The sequence below is a fragment of the Caretta caretta genome, chromosome 5, assembly GCF_965140235.1.
Source record: "Caretta caretta isolate rCarCar2 chromosome 5, rCarCar1.hap1, whole genome shotgun sequence".
Lineage (NCBI taxonomy): Eukaryota > Metazoa > Chordata > Testudines > Cheloniidae > Caretta > Caretta caretta.
In genome coordinates this window covers 11,158,767-11,175,294 of record NC_134210.1, presented here as the reverse complement: position 1 = coordinate 11,175,294, position 16,528 = coordinate 11,158,767, and the positions used below count along the sequence as shown (strand labels likewise).

The 16,528-nt window shown below is 38.0% G+C and overlaps 1 protein-coding gene across 2 annotated transcripts; it reads left to right on the top strand.

Moving 5' to 3' along the window:
- The first annotated feature begins 1,404 nt into the window (after positions 1-1,404).
- On the top strand, positions 1,405-13,262 carry SYT4 (synaptotagmin 4). Of its 2 annotated transcripts, none has more exons than XM_048851002.2 (4): positions 1,405-1,739; positions 4,731-5,491; positions 7,095-7,215; positions 9,801-13,262. In XM_048851002.2, exons 1-4 carry the CDS (start codon positions 1,706-1,708, stop codon positions 10,106-10,108), a joined length of 1,224 nt encoding a protein of 407 aa, XP_048706959.1. In that variant the 5' UTR covers positions 1,405-1,705; the 3' UTR covers positions 10,109-13,262. The 2 variants fall into 2 exon arrangements, with proteins under 2 accessions (XP_048706959.1, XP_048706958.1); XM_048851001.2 differs by having other exon boundaries at positions 1,410-1,739; positions 4,677-5,491.
- Positions 13,263-16,528: the final 3,266 nt, after the last annotated feature.

The window sequence follows — 16,528 nt, the reverse complement described above, 5'->3', positions numbered from 1 at the left end:
ACTTCATCAGGGGGGAAAAAAGCCCTATTGATACTGGATCAGGGATAGCATCCATATGTTCTCCAGTTAAATTTGTTTAAAGATCCAGCATATTTTGATCATGGTTGGAAGCCTGTCAGTCTGCTCTGGAGTATAAAATCAAATGTTATTATTTCCATGCTCTTACATTTGAACAAGTCTAAATGTTAGATGGCCAAAATAAAATTAAAAAGTTGTCATGAACAAAAGTAAGGGAAGGAAAGTCAAAAGCTGGATGTACCTGGATCCTGCCTGTCTTTGAACACCCAAATTGTACTGTCAAAATAAATAGAGGAGTCAAATGACAGTTTTTGCCACATTCTTACACCAGCATGTGCGGCTGTCCAGATTTTTGTAGGTGGTATAGTTGACGCACCACTATCGTCTATTTTTATAGTATCATTTATGAGTTTGTGGCCAAAATTTGGTAAGATCCAGTAGAGTCCCCATCCTGGATTTGAGTTTCTGTGGAACAGCTGCAGTGTGTGTGGAGAGGTGGCGTGGAGGGCAGGGGCAGGATTGTTAAAGTGCAGCAGGAGCAGCTAAACATGATCTTTGTTTAGGAAGTGGAATTGGGCTTATCAGCACCACAGACTGACTCGTGCAGCCTCTCAGATTGATTGATGTTGCTGGAGTTAGAAGCAGCTGCATTCGTACTGTCGTTAAGCAGCAGCATTTGCAGGGTGGGGGATAAAAAATGTCGGGATCAAGATCCAGGGATCTGGAGCACTATCCATCTGTCTCTGGATTGTGTTGTTGCAGCAGGAGTATCTTCACTCGGTCTCCATTTATGCAGCAGAATTTGGGATGGGAGCCAAAAGTTGGTTGGATCCAGCAGGATTCAAGTGCCAGGTTTTGCAGCACTGTTGCAGATTCAGGGGGAGTTCTGGGTGTTTTAGCATCAGGCTTTTTCTTACAGTACAATCCGGGAGCCTTAGGTTCTAAATTGACCGGCAGATCGAGCTTTTACCCAGACCCGAAGGCAGGTCGGGAAAAGGGAACAACTATGTTCTTGCACTTCCAAGGGGGAAGGGGCAGTAGACACAGACATTTAGTGATTCCGATCCATCATGTGCATGGTATCAAATATAGTAAAAACACATCCCTGAAATTGGAGTTGGGTCGTTTGACCCTAAGACTTTGCATCGTCTACTGCATCATTGCAACCTGGATATCAAATTAATAAACAATACTTAATGAAACATAACAGGGCTGTGGATTAAACAAGGGCATGTTTGGCTGTAGGAATTAGCATCTCTGTCTGTGACAGGCTGAGAATGTGAGCTAATCTCCTGCAGCAGAGCAGTTAAAATAATTGATGAGTGTGTGCTGAATCCCCAGGAGCGGTTGGGTGGAGGGGTGCGGGGGGAAGGTGCTGATTTCAGCCCTGTAGCGTCAGGATTGCGTCAATTTGGGTTTCAACCACGTCTTCAGTCTCGGAGTCGATCTACTCAGAAGAGCCAAAACAGGAAGGGGGTTGCAAATCACTGTGAAAAGGGAAGGTCTAAAAGCTCCCTTCCCTCCCCCCCTTACAGCCTCCTCCTCCTCCTCCGAAACCATCCCGATCTTTCATGTTTGTGTTTTCATCACGCTGGAAAAGAGGGCTCCGCTGGGTTTGTGCAAGCTAAGAGCTGGGCTAAGGAGAGGAAGTGCTTTTCAGTACCTCGGACAGAGCACGCAGCAAAAAATGGCTCCGATTTCAGCGAACAGAGACGAATTTGGTAAGCAAGTTCCCTCTCAAACTTATAATGTCAGGCAATTTCCACCCTGAAGCCCGAGAGCTGGCTGGGCGTTTGTATGAACGTTCCATTTCATGGTCTTGGGCGCGCTGTAACTAAGGGTATGCATGTAATCTCGTCTGACCTGTCTCCTCAGCTTCCTTATTTCTCTTTCAGAGGAATCCTTTGAGCACTCGCATCTTTTGTTTTGTTTTGTTTTGTTTTATGTCTTTGAAGTTCATAGATGTGTAATTTTCTTTTTTGTTGTTGTTGTTTTTGCAGCCCAGGCGCTGGCAAGCATTAAGCCTTTTTTGTGTATCACTGATGCCTTGATTATTTCCTCTATCTCGAGGAAAGATAGTATAGCCCAGAGTTGCGTTGTTCAAGTATATTCCATGCTAAAGATCAAATCCTTGCTCAATATACTCTTGGAATAGCTTTCACCCCTGTCTTCTTAAAGAGGGGGGCATATAAAATCTTATCCACAGATACATATGCTCTTTTAATTGATGTTGCTAGGTGAGTGAATGTGTGATATCCCCACTTATTTTAAATGAACATCTTACTCCTTGGATGAATCTAGGTGCCGTGGATACTAGTATAAAAGGATAATAATACTAATAGAGAGTTTTAAATTCAACATTTTTTCTGTTGAATATAGGATTAACTTTATTACAGAAAGGGATTTGCAGAAACATTCATATAAATAGGTGTGTAAATACATATGTATCTTTACTTAGAGTTTATAAAAGAAAATGTTTCTGAACTATCCTTTACAAAATATTTACTCTAGTAAATAGTAAAGAAAATCTGAAATCACTCCCTTGATTTAAGTAGAGTGAATCCAGATGTACATCTGTGTTACTGAGATCAGAATCTGCTCTAGTATTAATAAACAGCATTTCAAAGAAATCTGGCTTTTCTGAATGGCTGGACAATTGACTTGCCATGTGAAAATAGCAACAAACACAGGTTGTTATCTAATTGAAGTAAATGTATAGCAATGATATTTACCATTTCATCTCCCCCCCCCCCCCCCCCGACCCATCACCTGGGTTTTTCTAACTACATTTGTGACATCTTGCTCACCTGATGACTGATTTAATTAAGATAATTAATTTTAAGTACCAATTTTGTCCATTCAATGCTACCAGAAGCTGTAGATGTAACATTATTATTCACACTTTTATAAAGTCTGTCTAAATGTGATCTAATGAAAAGTGCTACAGAAATGCAAACTGATGCTTAAAACCGGTTTAAGCTGTGCTAATAATTATGATACCTACCTCGTTTTCTCCTATTGCATCTTATACATTTTCCATTTCTGAACCCTGAGGAATTGTCTAAACTCAGTGCCACATGCTTACCTTTAAAAAAATGAATTCACTTATTGATCATATATATCATTTTATTGAGTTCTTACATTTAACTATAATGAATGATACAGAATAAGAGTAGAAGGGAAAATGACTCAACTCTTGGAAGAAATGTAGAGCCAGGCCTAACCCTTTAGCTTCTGGAAGTTTCTTTCCTAATATCTCTTTATAGAGCTATTTTTTCAGTCACTACAAAAAAAATAGAGATGTGACAGTAAGTGAAAATTAGTTCCATGTGCCTAGCTTTTAACTATACATAACAGACTCATTCCTATATGACATCTGTACTCTTTCTCAACCAGAAAGTTCTGCTAATCATGTGTTAAAGAACCAGCACTCTTACATAAAGACCATAATTACCCTTATTCATACAAAATGTCATCACATTAATATTTTATTAGTTCCTCACTCTCACACTGATGTGGATTTAGCTCTGACTGGTATATTGTGGGATGTTAAAACTTGTTACTTATAAGGCAAATTGGATTTCCAGTTAGTTGTGCTGATGTGGCCCTTCATTGCATGCTTATGAAATACTAATGATATAAATCTATATGCAACCACTTTATCCACATTCCAAGTGAGATTGTAGCACTTGCACTGTTTTCCCCTTTGAAATGTAATTTTCAAATGCATGATGCATATGAACACAGGAGAGGAATCTAGCTCTAATGTTTTTTGTCATAATATACAATCTAATGAAATAGTGTAAAATAAACAAGAACCCTCCTTCTATTGCTTTTAAATTCTCCGTGACATTGGTTAATAGTCGTATGGGTTCAATACTTAATGGATAGCAACACAGTGGGTTTTCTTGTTTTTAGAGTTGAACATGAATGCATAATGTTCAGGTAACAGGAAAAAGCCTTTATATATATATAATTATTGTTTCAAGGACTCACTCCTGCAAGAAGGTGAGTACCTCCTAAGAAAGTGAATACCATCCCCTTCTGTTAAACTCAGCATCTTCATGAGATACCTCTAACCCCTTATGAGATCAGAACACAAAACATTTACCTCATTCAATACACAGAGCAGTCCAGGGAGCAATATAAAATGCAGATGGCATATATAAGTAATGAATATTTCAGATTATGTTTAAGCAACAAAATCCCGGAGACTCAATGCAGAAGCTGCAGGAGTGAGACGAAAATGCTTTTGCCTCATGGGTTCATACCAATTTAGTTGTTCTAAGTGAATTTAGAAACTTCCCATAGAGAGGAGCTATTTCGGAATAATTATTAATGATATTATTTTGTCTGACTGTTTTCCTCCCAATCACTCTGTTGTTAACAAGAAATGAACAGTACATTAAAATAATTGGCTACACTGTATATGGAAAAGTACTTACATGAAGAGTCCCTCTTGCTGTGTGGCTATACATTTATACCTGCAGGTGGCGTGAAATATAAACAGATCCTTTGCAATGGGTATAATGAAAAAGCATTTCAGTCTGCCTAGGTTGCTGCTAGTGCCATCTCTTTTGAGTGTATTTTCTAATATATCACATTATTATCTCAAGCACTGCTGTTTATATATTTGTTACTATTAATTTGATTTGCAGATGAAATTCCTACAGTGGTTGGGATCTTTAGTGCTTTTGGCCTTGTCTTCACAGTCTCCCTCTTTGCTTGGATCTGCTGCCAGCGTAAATCTTCCAAATCCAACAAGACCCCTCCCTACAAATTTGTCCATGTGCTGAAGGGGGTTGACATTTATCCCGAGAACCTTAACAGTAAGAAGAAATTTGGAGCAGATGACAAAAGTGAAGCAAAAAGCAAATCAGTGATGCCAAAGAATTCTCTCCACCTCGATCTGGAAAAGAGAGATTTGAATGGCAACTTCCCCAAAACAACCCCCAAAATCCAGGGCTCTCCAGATCTTGAGAATTTGACTCCAAAGCACTTTGCAGAAAGAGAGAAAGATTCAATATCCCCCGAGAGCTTAAAGTCCAACACTTCACTGTCTTCTGAAGAGAAACAAGACAAGCTAGGGACTCTCTTTTTCTCCTTAGAGTACAACTTTGAGAAGAAGGCATTTGTGGTGAACATCAAAGAAGCACGTGGATTGCCAGCAATGGATGAACAGTCAATGACTTCTGATCCCTACATCAAAATGACAATCTTACCCGAGAAGAAGCATAAGGTGAAAACCAGAGTGCTGAGAAAAACCTTAGATCCAGCTTTCGATGAAACCTTCACATTTTATGGGATCCCCTATAGCCAAGTCCAAGATTTAATCCTTCACTTTATGATCTTGAGCTTTGACAGGTTTTCCAGAGATGACATCATTGGAGAAGTCCTCATTCCACTTGAAGGAATTGAATTGTTTGATGGAAGGATGCTAATGAACAGGGAGATCATCAAAAGAAATGTTAGGGTAATCTATTTTAAATATCTTTAAAAAAGTAATGTGCTTTTATTATTTATTATTATGTTATTATTTTACTAGTATCTTAGAAAACTAGGGAAAGAGTTCATCAGAACAAACATTAAGAAGCTTTACATGATGACATTATGGGGAGACAAGCATAGAAGTGCATTCAGGGATCAGTGCAGTGAGCTTGTTATAAGAAATTGCTAATGGATCAAATCCTATTTTCTTATGCAATTGGTCCAATTTACTTCAATTGGACCACTTATGTTAGGTCAGCAGGCTCTGACCCAAATTAATCAGGCTGGCAAGAACAGAATGCACAGCTTGTTTTCCCCGTTCTCTATCGAAGATGGGCAATTATGACTTGACTCTAAGCTCATTGAAGTCAATGGGAATTTTTCAGTTGATGGCCATGAGCTTTGGATCAAGCCCTTAAAGATCAAAAATATTTTATTTGAAACCAGTCACAAAATCATATTGTTGACTACATTGTTTGATTTAAAACATATTATTTGACCTTTGTATTATTGTCCTGTATTGTAAGTATTGTAATATAGGCTGCAGCTCTACTAATAAAAGGAAGGCTATATGGGCAAAATCCTGGCCCCACTGAAATCTGTCAAAACTCCTGTTGGCTTCCGTGGAGCCAGAATTCACCCTGTATTTCTTATCCAGGTTCAGAATGAAAACATATTTCAAAACCATCACAGCTGAATTGTACCCACCAGCCCTTTCTGAGGATTTGGCATGTGTATTGACGTTAATGTAATTGTTTTCAAAAGATCAAGCATTACATCAAATTGAATTAACGTCTGCCAGCCAATATTCTGATCAGCAATATCATTGTTTGATAGTTCTAATCCTGCAGCACAACAGCTCTGTACTCATCTCATTGATACTGTACATACCAGAGATGTTCAGCCTTTTAGGTCCCTGTTTCTTTTCTTTGCTTTACTTGAAGTGAACCATTGTTCTTGCAAATTCAAATTAAATAATTATGCAGCAGAACCCTGATTTCCTCTTCCTCCCATTTAAATAGTAGTCCTCCAGAGCGTATTAGGGACAACATTTCAATAAAATGTCGAGTCTTTATTTGTCAAAAGATTTCATTGCAGATTTTGGTGAAGTACATGTGTTTGATAGATGTTTTCTATCTTAGCCCTGCTTCTACTCTTTTCTTTTCACTGAGATTTATTTCCTATGATGTAGGTGTTTCAAAATCAGTTTAAATCTTTATCTTACTATAGACCAAGTGAACTAATAGGTCTCTTCCATGACAATCTATGCTTTCACCTTGTTTTTCTAATCAGTTTACTAACAAGGACTCATTAAACCATTAACAAAGTTTTGTAACCAGAATACACTGGATCAAGTCTGGTAACATAAAGCAGCATAGCACTATGATTATAAATAATACTAATAATTCTACTCCTAATAATAATAAATGATAATAAATAATAATAAATAGCTCCTTTAGAGCTACTCCAAGGTGCTCCAACATCTGGTCTCATATGACATTTTCAAAAAGTGTACTAATGACTCCAATTCATAGCCAAGATATTGGCCAAGATATTTGTCCATAAAGGTTCTCTTTTCATTTCCTCAGAAGTCATCTGGGCGTGGAGAATTACTGATCTCTCTCTGTTACCAGTCTACAACAAACACTCTAACTGTGGTTGTTTTAAAAGCCAGGCACCTACCCAAAGCTGATGTTTCAGGATTATCAGGTAATGTCTTTATTTATGACTGTGGAGTAAGCAGAAGTGTAAAAACCATACTGAGCCTGGGTGTTTACAGATTAAACATAGTGCCTCTGTTATCTGTTAAACATAGTGCCTCTGATACATCTGTTATCACCCATGTATTCATGGACTGTATGATCTGCAATTCACTCTTACTTTATTCACAGAGACAAGTAATACTTTACATTCCAAGTCACAAATGTTATAAGCTTGTTCCTATATAGTATGTGCCCAGAAATTAAGTGGCCTAGCAGTTAATATGGAAGAAGTCCTCTTCCCAGTGAAGTCAATGAGTTTTGCCCTTTTCTTCTGTAGGACTCCTCTGACATGAGCAGGATATTTTGTTGGGAAATACTGCAGAATTATAGTTTTATTGTAAATAAGTAATTTACAGGGGTTTATTTCTGAGACAGCCCCTCAGCTGGTGTAATTCAACATAGCTCCAGGGAAGTCACATTAGCCCTCAATATGGCTCATTACATGGTATTTGCAATGTAAGATAAGTCACTTGTAACACGATATTTGTGCATTGTAATGCAGTGTCCTTGGGATGCACTAAGGAAAAGCAGGTTTTGCAATCTATTTTCATGGCTCTATTATGCTACTGTTTCTTTTTATGGAACGTTCATTGAAGCCAATGGTAGATACACACAGACACAGACAGACACTATAGTATATATATTTGAAGAGAGTCATAAGTAAGGGCATATCCAACCACTGGGCCCCCTGTCATGGTTTAATTTCACAATAAAATGCAATGGGTTGTTCTTCTGAGCATAAAATAAAATCCTCTTCAACCCTCAACACAACTCCTCCTGAATGCCCAAGGGAAAAGATGTGTCAGCCTACTAAGTACACTTCCAGGCCCCATCGTTCAAAGCTGAAGATGCTTCAGAAAGGGATCTTTGCCTTTAGCATCTCTTCTGATCTCTGTTGTGTCAACATGGGCCAGGGAGAAAGGAGGTCTCTCAGGTAATCAGATGCCAATCATGACAAATAGATTCCTGTGATTCCCTGCATGGGAGAACCCCTCTCACTTTTACTGCTCACCTTTACCTTCTCAGCAAGATAGGAAGTGAGTCACTCAGGAGACTCTATAAACCACTTATATGATGCCCCAGCATCTCAACAAAACCTCCTGGTCAGTGGTATAAAAGGCTGCTGATAGATATGGGAGAAGCAAACTGGATACTTTAGATGTGTCTATGGTTGGGATATGTTAACCAACAATGTTTATTTGGCCGGAGATCAAGAGCACTATATGGCACTTTGATGGGTATTGATTTTGATATACAGAATGCTGGGGTGTTTGTGCTTCAAAAGGCCAGTTAATTATTTAAATATTTGAGGTTTATTCCCAAAGTTTTGGCTAACTATGAAAGTATAGTATGAAAGTGGAAATACATTTTAACACACTTTGTCACTGTCACACTGCACTTGAATATGTGCAATACAATCTTTGTTTCTTTATTTCTGCAAAATATACCATCAGGCCAAATGGACAAGTAACTTTGTCATCATCCAGCTCTTCCAATTTGATGTCCTCAGCCCAACAACTCTAAATGGGATTTGTATTTAGTTCTGATCAATGGTAGAACTCTCAATGAATTCAATGGAAGAAGAGTCAAGCGAAACTTGAAAGCTGTTTAAAAAACACACGTTAGGTCAATTAACAGGACTAATAAAATATGGACCAAATTTAACCTTTTGAATTGGCTACTTCATGCTGCTGCAATGTTGCAACGCAGTCATCAACTTGCTTAAGCTTGGGTGTATATAGCCTACCAACAAATCCAGCTCCGCATCTGGAGTTGCTGGTTCAAAATAACCAAATTAAATTGTATGGGGTCAAGTTAATCAAGCCCATTAAAATCACTGGAGTACACTGGAGTTACAAAAAAATGGAAGGTTTCAGAGTAACAGCCGTGTTAGTCTCTATTCGCAAAAAGAAAAGGAGTACTTGTGGCACCTTAGAGACTAACCAATTTATTTGAGCATAAGCTTTCGTGCATCCAATGAAGTGAGCTGTAGCTCACAAAAGCTTATGCTCAAATAAATTGGTTAGTCTCTAAGGTGCCACAAGTACTCCTTTTCTTTTTGAAAAAAATGGAATACATTCTGTCCATTCAACCATTCCTTAAAGATTTTTTTTCTCCTATATATTTGCTTGCACAATTCTCATTAAGATGTGGCTTATTCTATACAAATAAGTGTGAATAACTAATTCATATTAAACATAAATACAGAGAGTTTTGCATTTCTGCCAATAGGCAAATAGAATTTTTTCCTTCATGCTGTAATAATGAACCAGATCTAACATTTATCAGTTATGCTTCAGTTGTTCAAGATTCATAGTTTAATTAAAAAATAAAAGACAACAAAGCTTGCAGTTGTCACTTAGGGTAAAGTTTTACAATTGGGACCTTTTTTCAACATCTATTTGTTTGTGGCAACACCTCATCATATAGTCATTATGTTGGTAGAATATATTTTACCATTTACATGATCCATGAATTGCTGTCGGACAACAGTCAATAGTCTTGTGGGGTTTTTTTTGCTTGTCATTGCAGATCCTTATGTAAAAGTGAACCTCTACCATGCTAAGAAGAGAATCTCTAAAAAGAAAACCCATGTGAAGAAATGCACCCCCAATGCAGTATTCAATGAATTGTTTGTCTTTGACATTCCTTGTGAGGGCCTTGAAGATATCAGCATTGAATTTTTGGTTTTGGATTCAGATAGAGGGTCCAGGAATGAGATTATTGGCCGGTTAACCCTGGGAGCTTCAGCAGAAGGAACAAGTGGAGAGCACTGGAAGGAAATTTGTGAATATCCTAGGAGACAAATTGCCAAGTGGCATATGCTGTGTGATGGTTAGCAGCCTAGAAATGGGTTGGAACTTAACAAATATTTCCATAGGCAAGGAGCAATTTTCTTTCTGTATGATGCATAATTACAGGCTTGTAACAACAAGACATTTTTTTGTTAAAACTGGAGTGAACTATCAGAACAGAAGATAACTAAATTTTCACATTAAACAAAGGTCTTTCTAATTCATAGAAACTTGACATAATTTCATATGATATTCATATTCTGCTGGAGTTTACATAGTAATAGACTTGTGAAGCAGTGCAAACTTCAATAAGAGCAGTCTATCTGTTATGAATAAATCACTGGAAACTGTAGATTACTACTCCATGCAGAAATGATAACCTCATTAATATATATTGCTAGATCTAGGGACAGACTTTTTTTTTAAGTCTAAAAATTGGGAATGCGTGAGAGGCAGGAAGAGTATTTTATTTGGTTTACCATTGTATCAGAAATCTTCTCTTATAGAAATTCAACCAATTTTCATAAGTTTAGGGTACTTATACTTTGATCAACCAAAATACAAGACATTTTCAACAACTTGCTTTGCATATCACATCAAGTGCAAATAGTTGTTATGTGTGTGAAATATTGTATAGTCTTTTACGTTTGGGGTTTTTTTATTATTATTATTATTATTACAATGGATGAAATAAGTATGTTTTAAAGTAGCAAATGAATTAAAACTAATAGTTTTATAAAAAGGGCTCGGGTATAGGTGTGCACATGTTACAATACAGTTAGGATTTGTGTTTTAAGTATGGCCTGCAATTCCTCCCCTCACCTGCCCCACACCCAGGACACAAACTGAGCATTTCTAATGAAGGTAAAACATTTTTACCAAGGTAATGAAATGTGAAGTATATTACAATGAATGGTCTTTCACTTGTTATATTTTAAAAACATTGGAAATATCTGAAATAAACTTGTCTCCATGTTTTTTTCTATTTGCTTCACTCAGAAAAAAACCCAAACCCCAAAATAACCCGCCCCCCCACAAATTGTATTGTATGGCAGAAATCAAAGCCCCAATCCCATTAAAACATACATGTGTGTTTAACTTTATGCACTGTGAGTAGTCCCGATGAAATCAATAAGACTACTTACAGAGTATAAAATGAAACAGATATGTATAGGATTGAGGCCCAAACTAGTATTGTAACACATGCTAAATCATCTTAGATGAACAATTTTAAAGTAGCATTTCATTTAAATCATTTTCATGTGCCCATGGCTGATTGTATTAAAAAATGGGAAAGGAGAGGGAAGTAACATGATTTCACTGTAGTATGCCACATGTGTGTACCAAGTGATTTAAACTGTGATCACAATGCCAGATTGGGGGAATAAGTGTAACACAAAGTACACAAGTATATAAATAAAACATTTGAGCCCTGTGAATCTTATTTATGTTTACACTGGGTACATTGATTTCTTATACAGTGTTGTCTGCAAATATTTGTCCCATGATCCTTTTGAATGACAAGCTTTGTAAAGAAGAATAATTTTTAAAGAACTGTTAGTGGTGGAAATAAGGATTAAAAAATTCAGGGTCAGTTTCTGATACCCTTGCTCAGACTGAGTACCTCCTCCTTCACAAGTAATGCCACTGAAATGAATGAGACTGCTTATGAATTAAGGTATTACTCAGTGTGAAGAACAGTGGCAGAATAGGGCCAATGATGAAAACATTTTAACAATTCGTATTGTATTAGACTGTCAGTGAAGGCCAAATCCTTGAAGTCTATAGGAGTTTTGCTGGCTTCACTGGGACCATAATTTGGCCATAAAATGACAAGTGGAGGAGGCTGGAATGTTAAATATGCAAGAAAGAAAGAAAAATACTACTGGAAGAATTCTATTTAGGTTCTTTCAGGTTTTGTGGCAGTACTTTATCCAGCTTTGAGAATGTGTTTGATATCTCAATGTTTATAAAGTTCTATAAAAATGCATTTTCAAAACAACATGCTTTTAATGACAACACTTAGTGTAAAAAAAATCATATAGCTTGTACAAAAGAATAGAAACTTTTTGTTTGTTTAGACATGGATTATCTACTTCGGGGCTAACGTTTGCTAACCTTATACAAACAGGGCCTGAGCCAATGCCCACTAAGTCAAAAGAAAAAATTCCATTGACTTAGTGGTCTTTGGATCAAGACCATACAGTAGTATCTTAATCATAAATAGTCCCATCAATGGGACTGTTTATGGAGTAAGTAACTATTCAGTATAATTAAGGGTGATAGAATCTAGCCCAAAGATAGTAGTATTATAGAGCCAGACTGCAATATCCTTACTAATGTCAAAAAAAAATGTTACACAAGTAATTCCAGTGAAGTCAATGGGGTGTTATGTAATATAAGGTACAACTAAAACAAGGGTAAAGTTATTATAGTCTGGCTCACAGGTGGTGCATCATCTCTGTTAAAGTGATCAAATGATGAGATTTAGCATAAGTTCCTAGTGGATACAAAGCCTTTCATTCAGTAAAATAAATAAATTAAGTTTCTGTTTTGTTTTTTGTTAAAAAAATCAGCCATGGGTTGTGGCCATCTTTCATTTTTCCATCCAATGTGATGTTGTCAGGAGGGTGTCTTAAAGTTTCTATACCAGCCTAAAGGTTAATATTTCTACCAGATAAATGACAGCTGTTGCAGGGGAGGGAAAATGGGGAGGTAGGACGCAAATATCTTTTTATTACACTGGAAAAATTGTAAATAGGATTTTTGTTTTTAATTTGAAGCAATGATTAGCTTGGAAAGTTGAGTAAAAATGACTTGTGACCCATTCGTAAACCAGACGTGGCAGGAGTAAAAGTGATCCTGCCCTGAAATGAGAAATTTTGCCATTTTATAAAGTATTCAATTCTCAATGTGAATATCTTGAACTCTGTTAAGGATACTGTACTATATTAAACATGTAAAATAATGTTTGTCTAAGTAGCTTACAAAAAAAATCTGAATGGGAGGTTATCCATGTCTGAAGATCTGTTGTAACTAAATAACTGATTTCTTATGCTGTTGTAACTTGATAGGAGTTATTTGGGAGGAAGCATGGTGTATGAGGTTTTGTAAGTTTTTTGTGCCAGCTCTGTATGTTGTGCCATGTATGTAAGACAAGAATAAACTGCTGCTTTCATTCATCCCATCCTAACGCAAATATTCTACCACTGTATGTTTTCAATAGACTCAATTGTTTTGTTCTTGGTCTTTGTTTTTACACCTTCACCAGATAACCAATATTCCCTCTCCCAAGTCACTACCCCCAAAATAACACTGGGGTAGATTTGTTTTACGAAAGGCTTTTTTTATATACCATACTCTTCCCAGCTAGATCCTTATTCCATGCTGTTCATCCACAATAAACAGGGATGCATACCCTTTACTCCTTATCCAGAGAAGGTGGAAAGGGAGTAGCAGTGGAATCTTGCTCTATTCTCCCTACTAACTTGCCAGAAGTAAATGGTTACCCTTTGGAAGGAAACTGTGACTCAGAAGTACATCTCTGAGTCACAATGTCTGCCAGGGATATTCTGGGATGGAACCTCTTGTGCTGATTAAACTTTCCCTTTCCATTTAGCCACAGAAAGGATACAGTTCAAGCAGAGTCAATGCTAATTTAAGATTCCCTGAACTACTGGCGAATGTGTATTAACTGTACCTTGGAAGGAGTTCTGCTGGCAGATGAGAGAGTAGTTGAGTTTTTATGCCCATCCACTCATAGAATCATAGAATCATAGAATATCAGGGTTGGAAGGGACCTCAGGAGGTCATCTAGTCCAACCCCCTGCTCAAAAGCAGGACCCATCCCCAATTAAATCATCCCAGCCAGGGCTTTGTCAAGCCTGACCTTAAAAACTTCTAAGGAAGGAGATTCCACCACCTCCCTAGGCAACACATTCCAGTGTTTCACCACCCTCCTAGTGAAAAAGTTTTTCCTAATATCCAACCTAAACCTCCCCCACTGCAACTTGAGACCATTACTCCTTGTCCTGTCCTCTTCTACCACTGAGAATAGTCTAGAACCATCCTCTCTGGAACCACCTCTCAGGTAGTTGAAAGCAGCTATCAAATCCCCCCTCATTCTTCTCTTCCGCAGACTAAACAATCCCAGTTCCCTCAGCCTCTCCTCATAACTCATGTGTTCCAGTCCCCTAAACATTTTTCTTGCCATCTGCTGGACTCTTTCCAATTTATCCACATCCTTCTTGTAGTGTGGGGCCCAAAACTGGACACAGTACTCCAGATGAGGCCTCACCAATGTCAAATAGAGGGGGACAATCACGTCCCTCGATCTGCTCGCTATGCCCCTACTTATACATCCCAAAATGCCATTGGCCTTCTTGGCAACAAGGGTACACTGCTGACTCATATCTAGCTTCTCGTCCACTGTCACCCCTAGGTCCTTTTCCGCAGAACTGCTGCCTAGCCATTCGGTCCCTAGTCTGTAGCTGTGCATTGGGTTCTTCCGTCCTAAGTGCAGGACCCTGCACTTATCCTTATTGAACTTCATCAGATTTCTTTTGGCACAATCCTCCAATTTGTCTAGGTCCCTCTGTATCCTATCCCTGCCCTCCAGCGTATCTACCACTCCTCCCAGTTTAGTATCATCTGCAAATTTGCTGAGAGTGCAATCCACACCATCCTCCAGGTCATTTATGAAGATATTGAACAAAACCAGTCCCAGGACCGACCCCTGGGGCACTCCATGTGACACCGGCTGCCAACTAGACATGGAGCCATTGATCACTACCCGTTGAGCCCGACAATCTAGCCAACTTTCTACCCACCTTATAGTGCAGTCATCCAGCCCATACTTCTTTAACTTGCTGACAAGAATACTGTGGGATTACTCCTCTCTCTCTTTCTCTCTCTCTCATTCACTTGTTTTTTCTAATAGTGCCAACCTGTCAGATGAAAACAGCTCTCAATCATTAGTGATTTGAGCTAGGTTCAAAATAGTAATCAAGTGATTAAAGGTCTTCAGTCCATTACCAATCAACACAGCATCTACTCCCTCATTTCTCAAAACCTTAAAAAGTCTTACTTGCTCTTGGTGGAGAATGCATCCTTGGTTTCATTCCAGCTGCTCAAATAATCACATGTTATGGAAGACCTTGCTACAGTTTGTTTATAATTTTCCTTTTTTTGTTTACTATACAAGGAAGGGCACTCCAAGGACTTGTCTACATATAAAAATTAATCCGATTGAGGTAGGGTGCAAATTTAAAGTAGATTAACTGTTCTTGATTAATTCCATGTGTGGATGCTCTTATTCCAGAATAAGAGCGCTTTATTCCAAATGAACCTAATCCATTTCCAAAGTGAATTAAACTAATTAAGAATCAGACACACTTATTCATCCCAACGTTAATAGAATGGCTTCTGCAGTTCTGTTGTTTTCTAGCCAGCCAAGCATTTCTAGCCAGCCAAGATTTAATGTAGTCCTGAAGACAATCACAGATATTGCCATCTATTTTCTCTGACAGATGCTGTAAATATTTTCACATGATTCTGAAAACACAATTGGTTTTAAGGAAACAAATAAGAAGTATTTCACAGATATCAATAGCATTATTGATTCCTTTACTGTGATGCCCTCCAAATGAGATTGCCTCTGGGATGGTGTGAATGAAACTTCCAAGGCAGACATTAATGAATGGACAGAGGAGCCTGTATAAGTCTGCATTTAAAGTATGTGTGTGCAGGGCAGATATGCAGTATTTTACACTCAATTTTCCTTTCAGATGTACAGGACAAAATTTAACAGCTAGGATAGTAGCTATGAACTTTTTTTAAATTAATTATTATTATTTTGCCCCAATCTCCAGGGCAGTAGTGCTGCTTTGGGGGCCACACTTTCCTCTAATAAATTCCTTAGAATTGTACAGTTCAATGGATATACACGGAGAAGAAAAGAAATGTGAAGCAGGAAATCCATGCATGACAAGAGATAGTTATTCCAGGCTAAAATCAAGAGGTGATATTAAGTGATGGTGAAAGTTATAGAATAGTAAATCAGCATGGGGTGAGTCTGTGTCACTATAATGTTCTGGGGGGGTGTGGGGGGGAGGGTGGAAATGTGAAGCTGCAGCAAGAGAAGCCGCCAACAGGACTATGTAAAATGAAATAAGTTAAAGCTGCTCCTGCTGTTATACACCCCCTATTGCCTCCTTTTCTTGCTGTACCATGACCCCTACTGACTCCTCAGTGAGTGCACTAAACACACCCTCACATCGACTTATGCTGATTTACGGCAACTGATGGTGATTTACTCTGACATGCGACTCACACTATGTCGCCTCTGAATCTCACACTATGTCGCCTCTGAATTTGGCACTACATCTACTTTGAATCAACTCTAAAGGTCTACACAAGTCCCCAAGGTATTATGTCCTGTCTCTTTTAATAGGTACCAAAATATCA

What these genes read in the sequence shown, in the direction of transcription:
- SYT4 (XM_048851001.2), top strand. Translation starts at nt 1,706, where the DNA reads ATGGCTCCGATTTCAGCGAACAGAGACGAATTTG. An exon ending in AGCGAACAGAGACGAATTTG is followed by an intron (nt 1,740 to 4,676) that starts GTAAGCAAGTTC and finishes TTTGATTTGCAG; the next exon opens with ATGAAATTCCTACAGTGGTT. An exon ending in TCATCAAAAGAAATGTTAGG is followed by an intron (nt 5,492 to 7,094) that starts GTAATCTATTTT and finishes TCATTTCCTCAG; the next exon opens with AAGTCATCTGGGCGTGGAGA.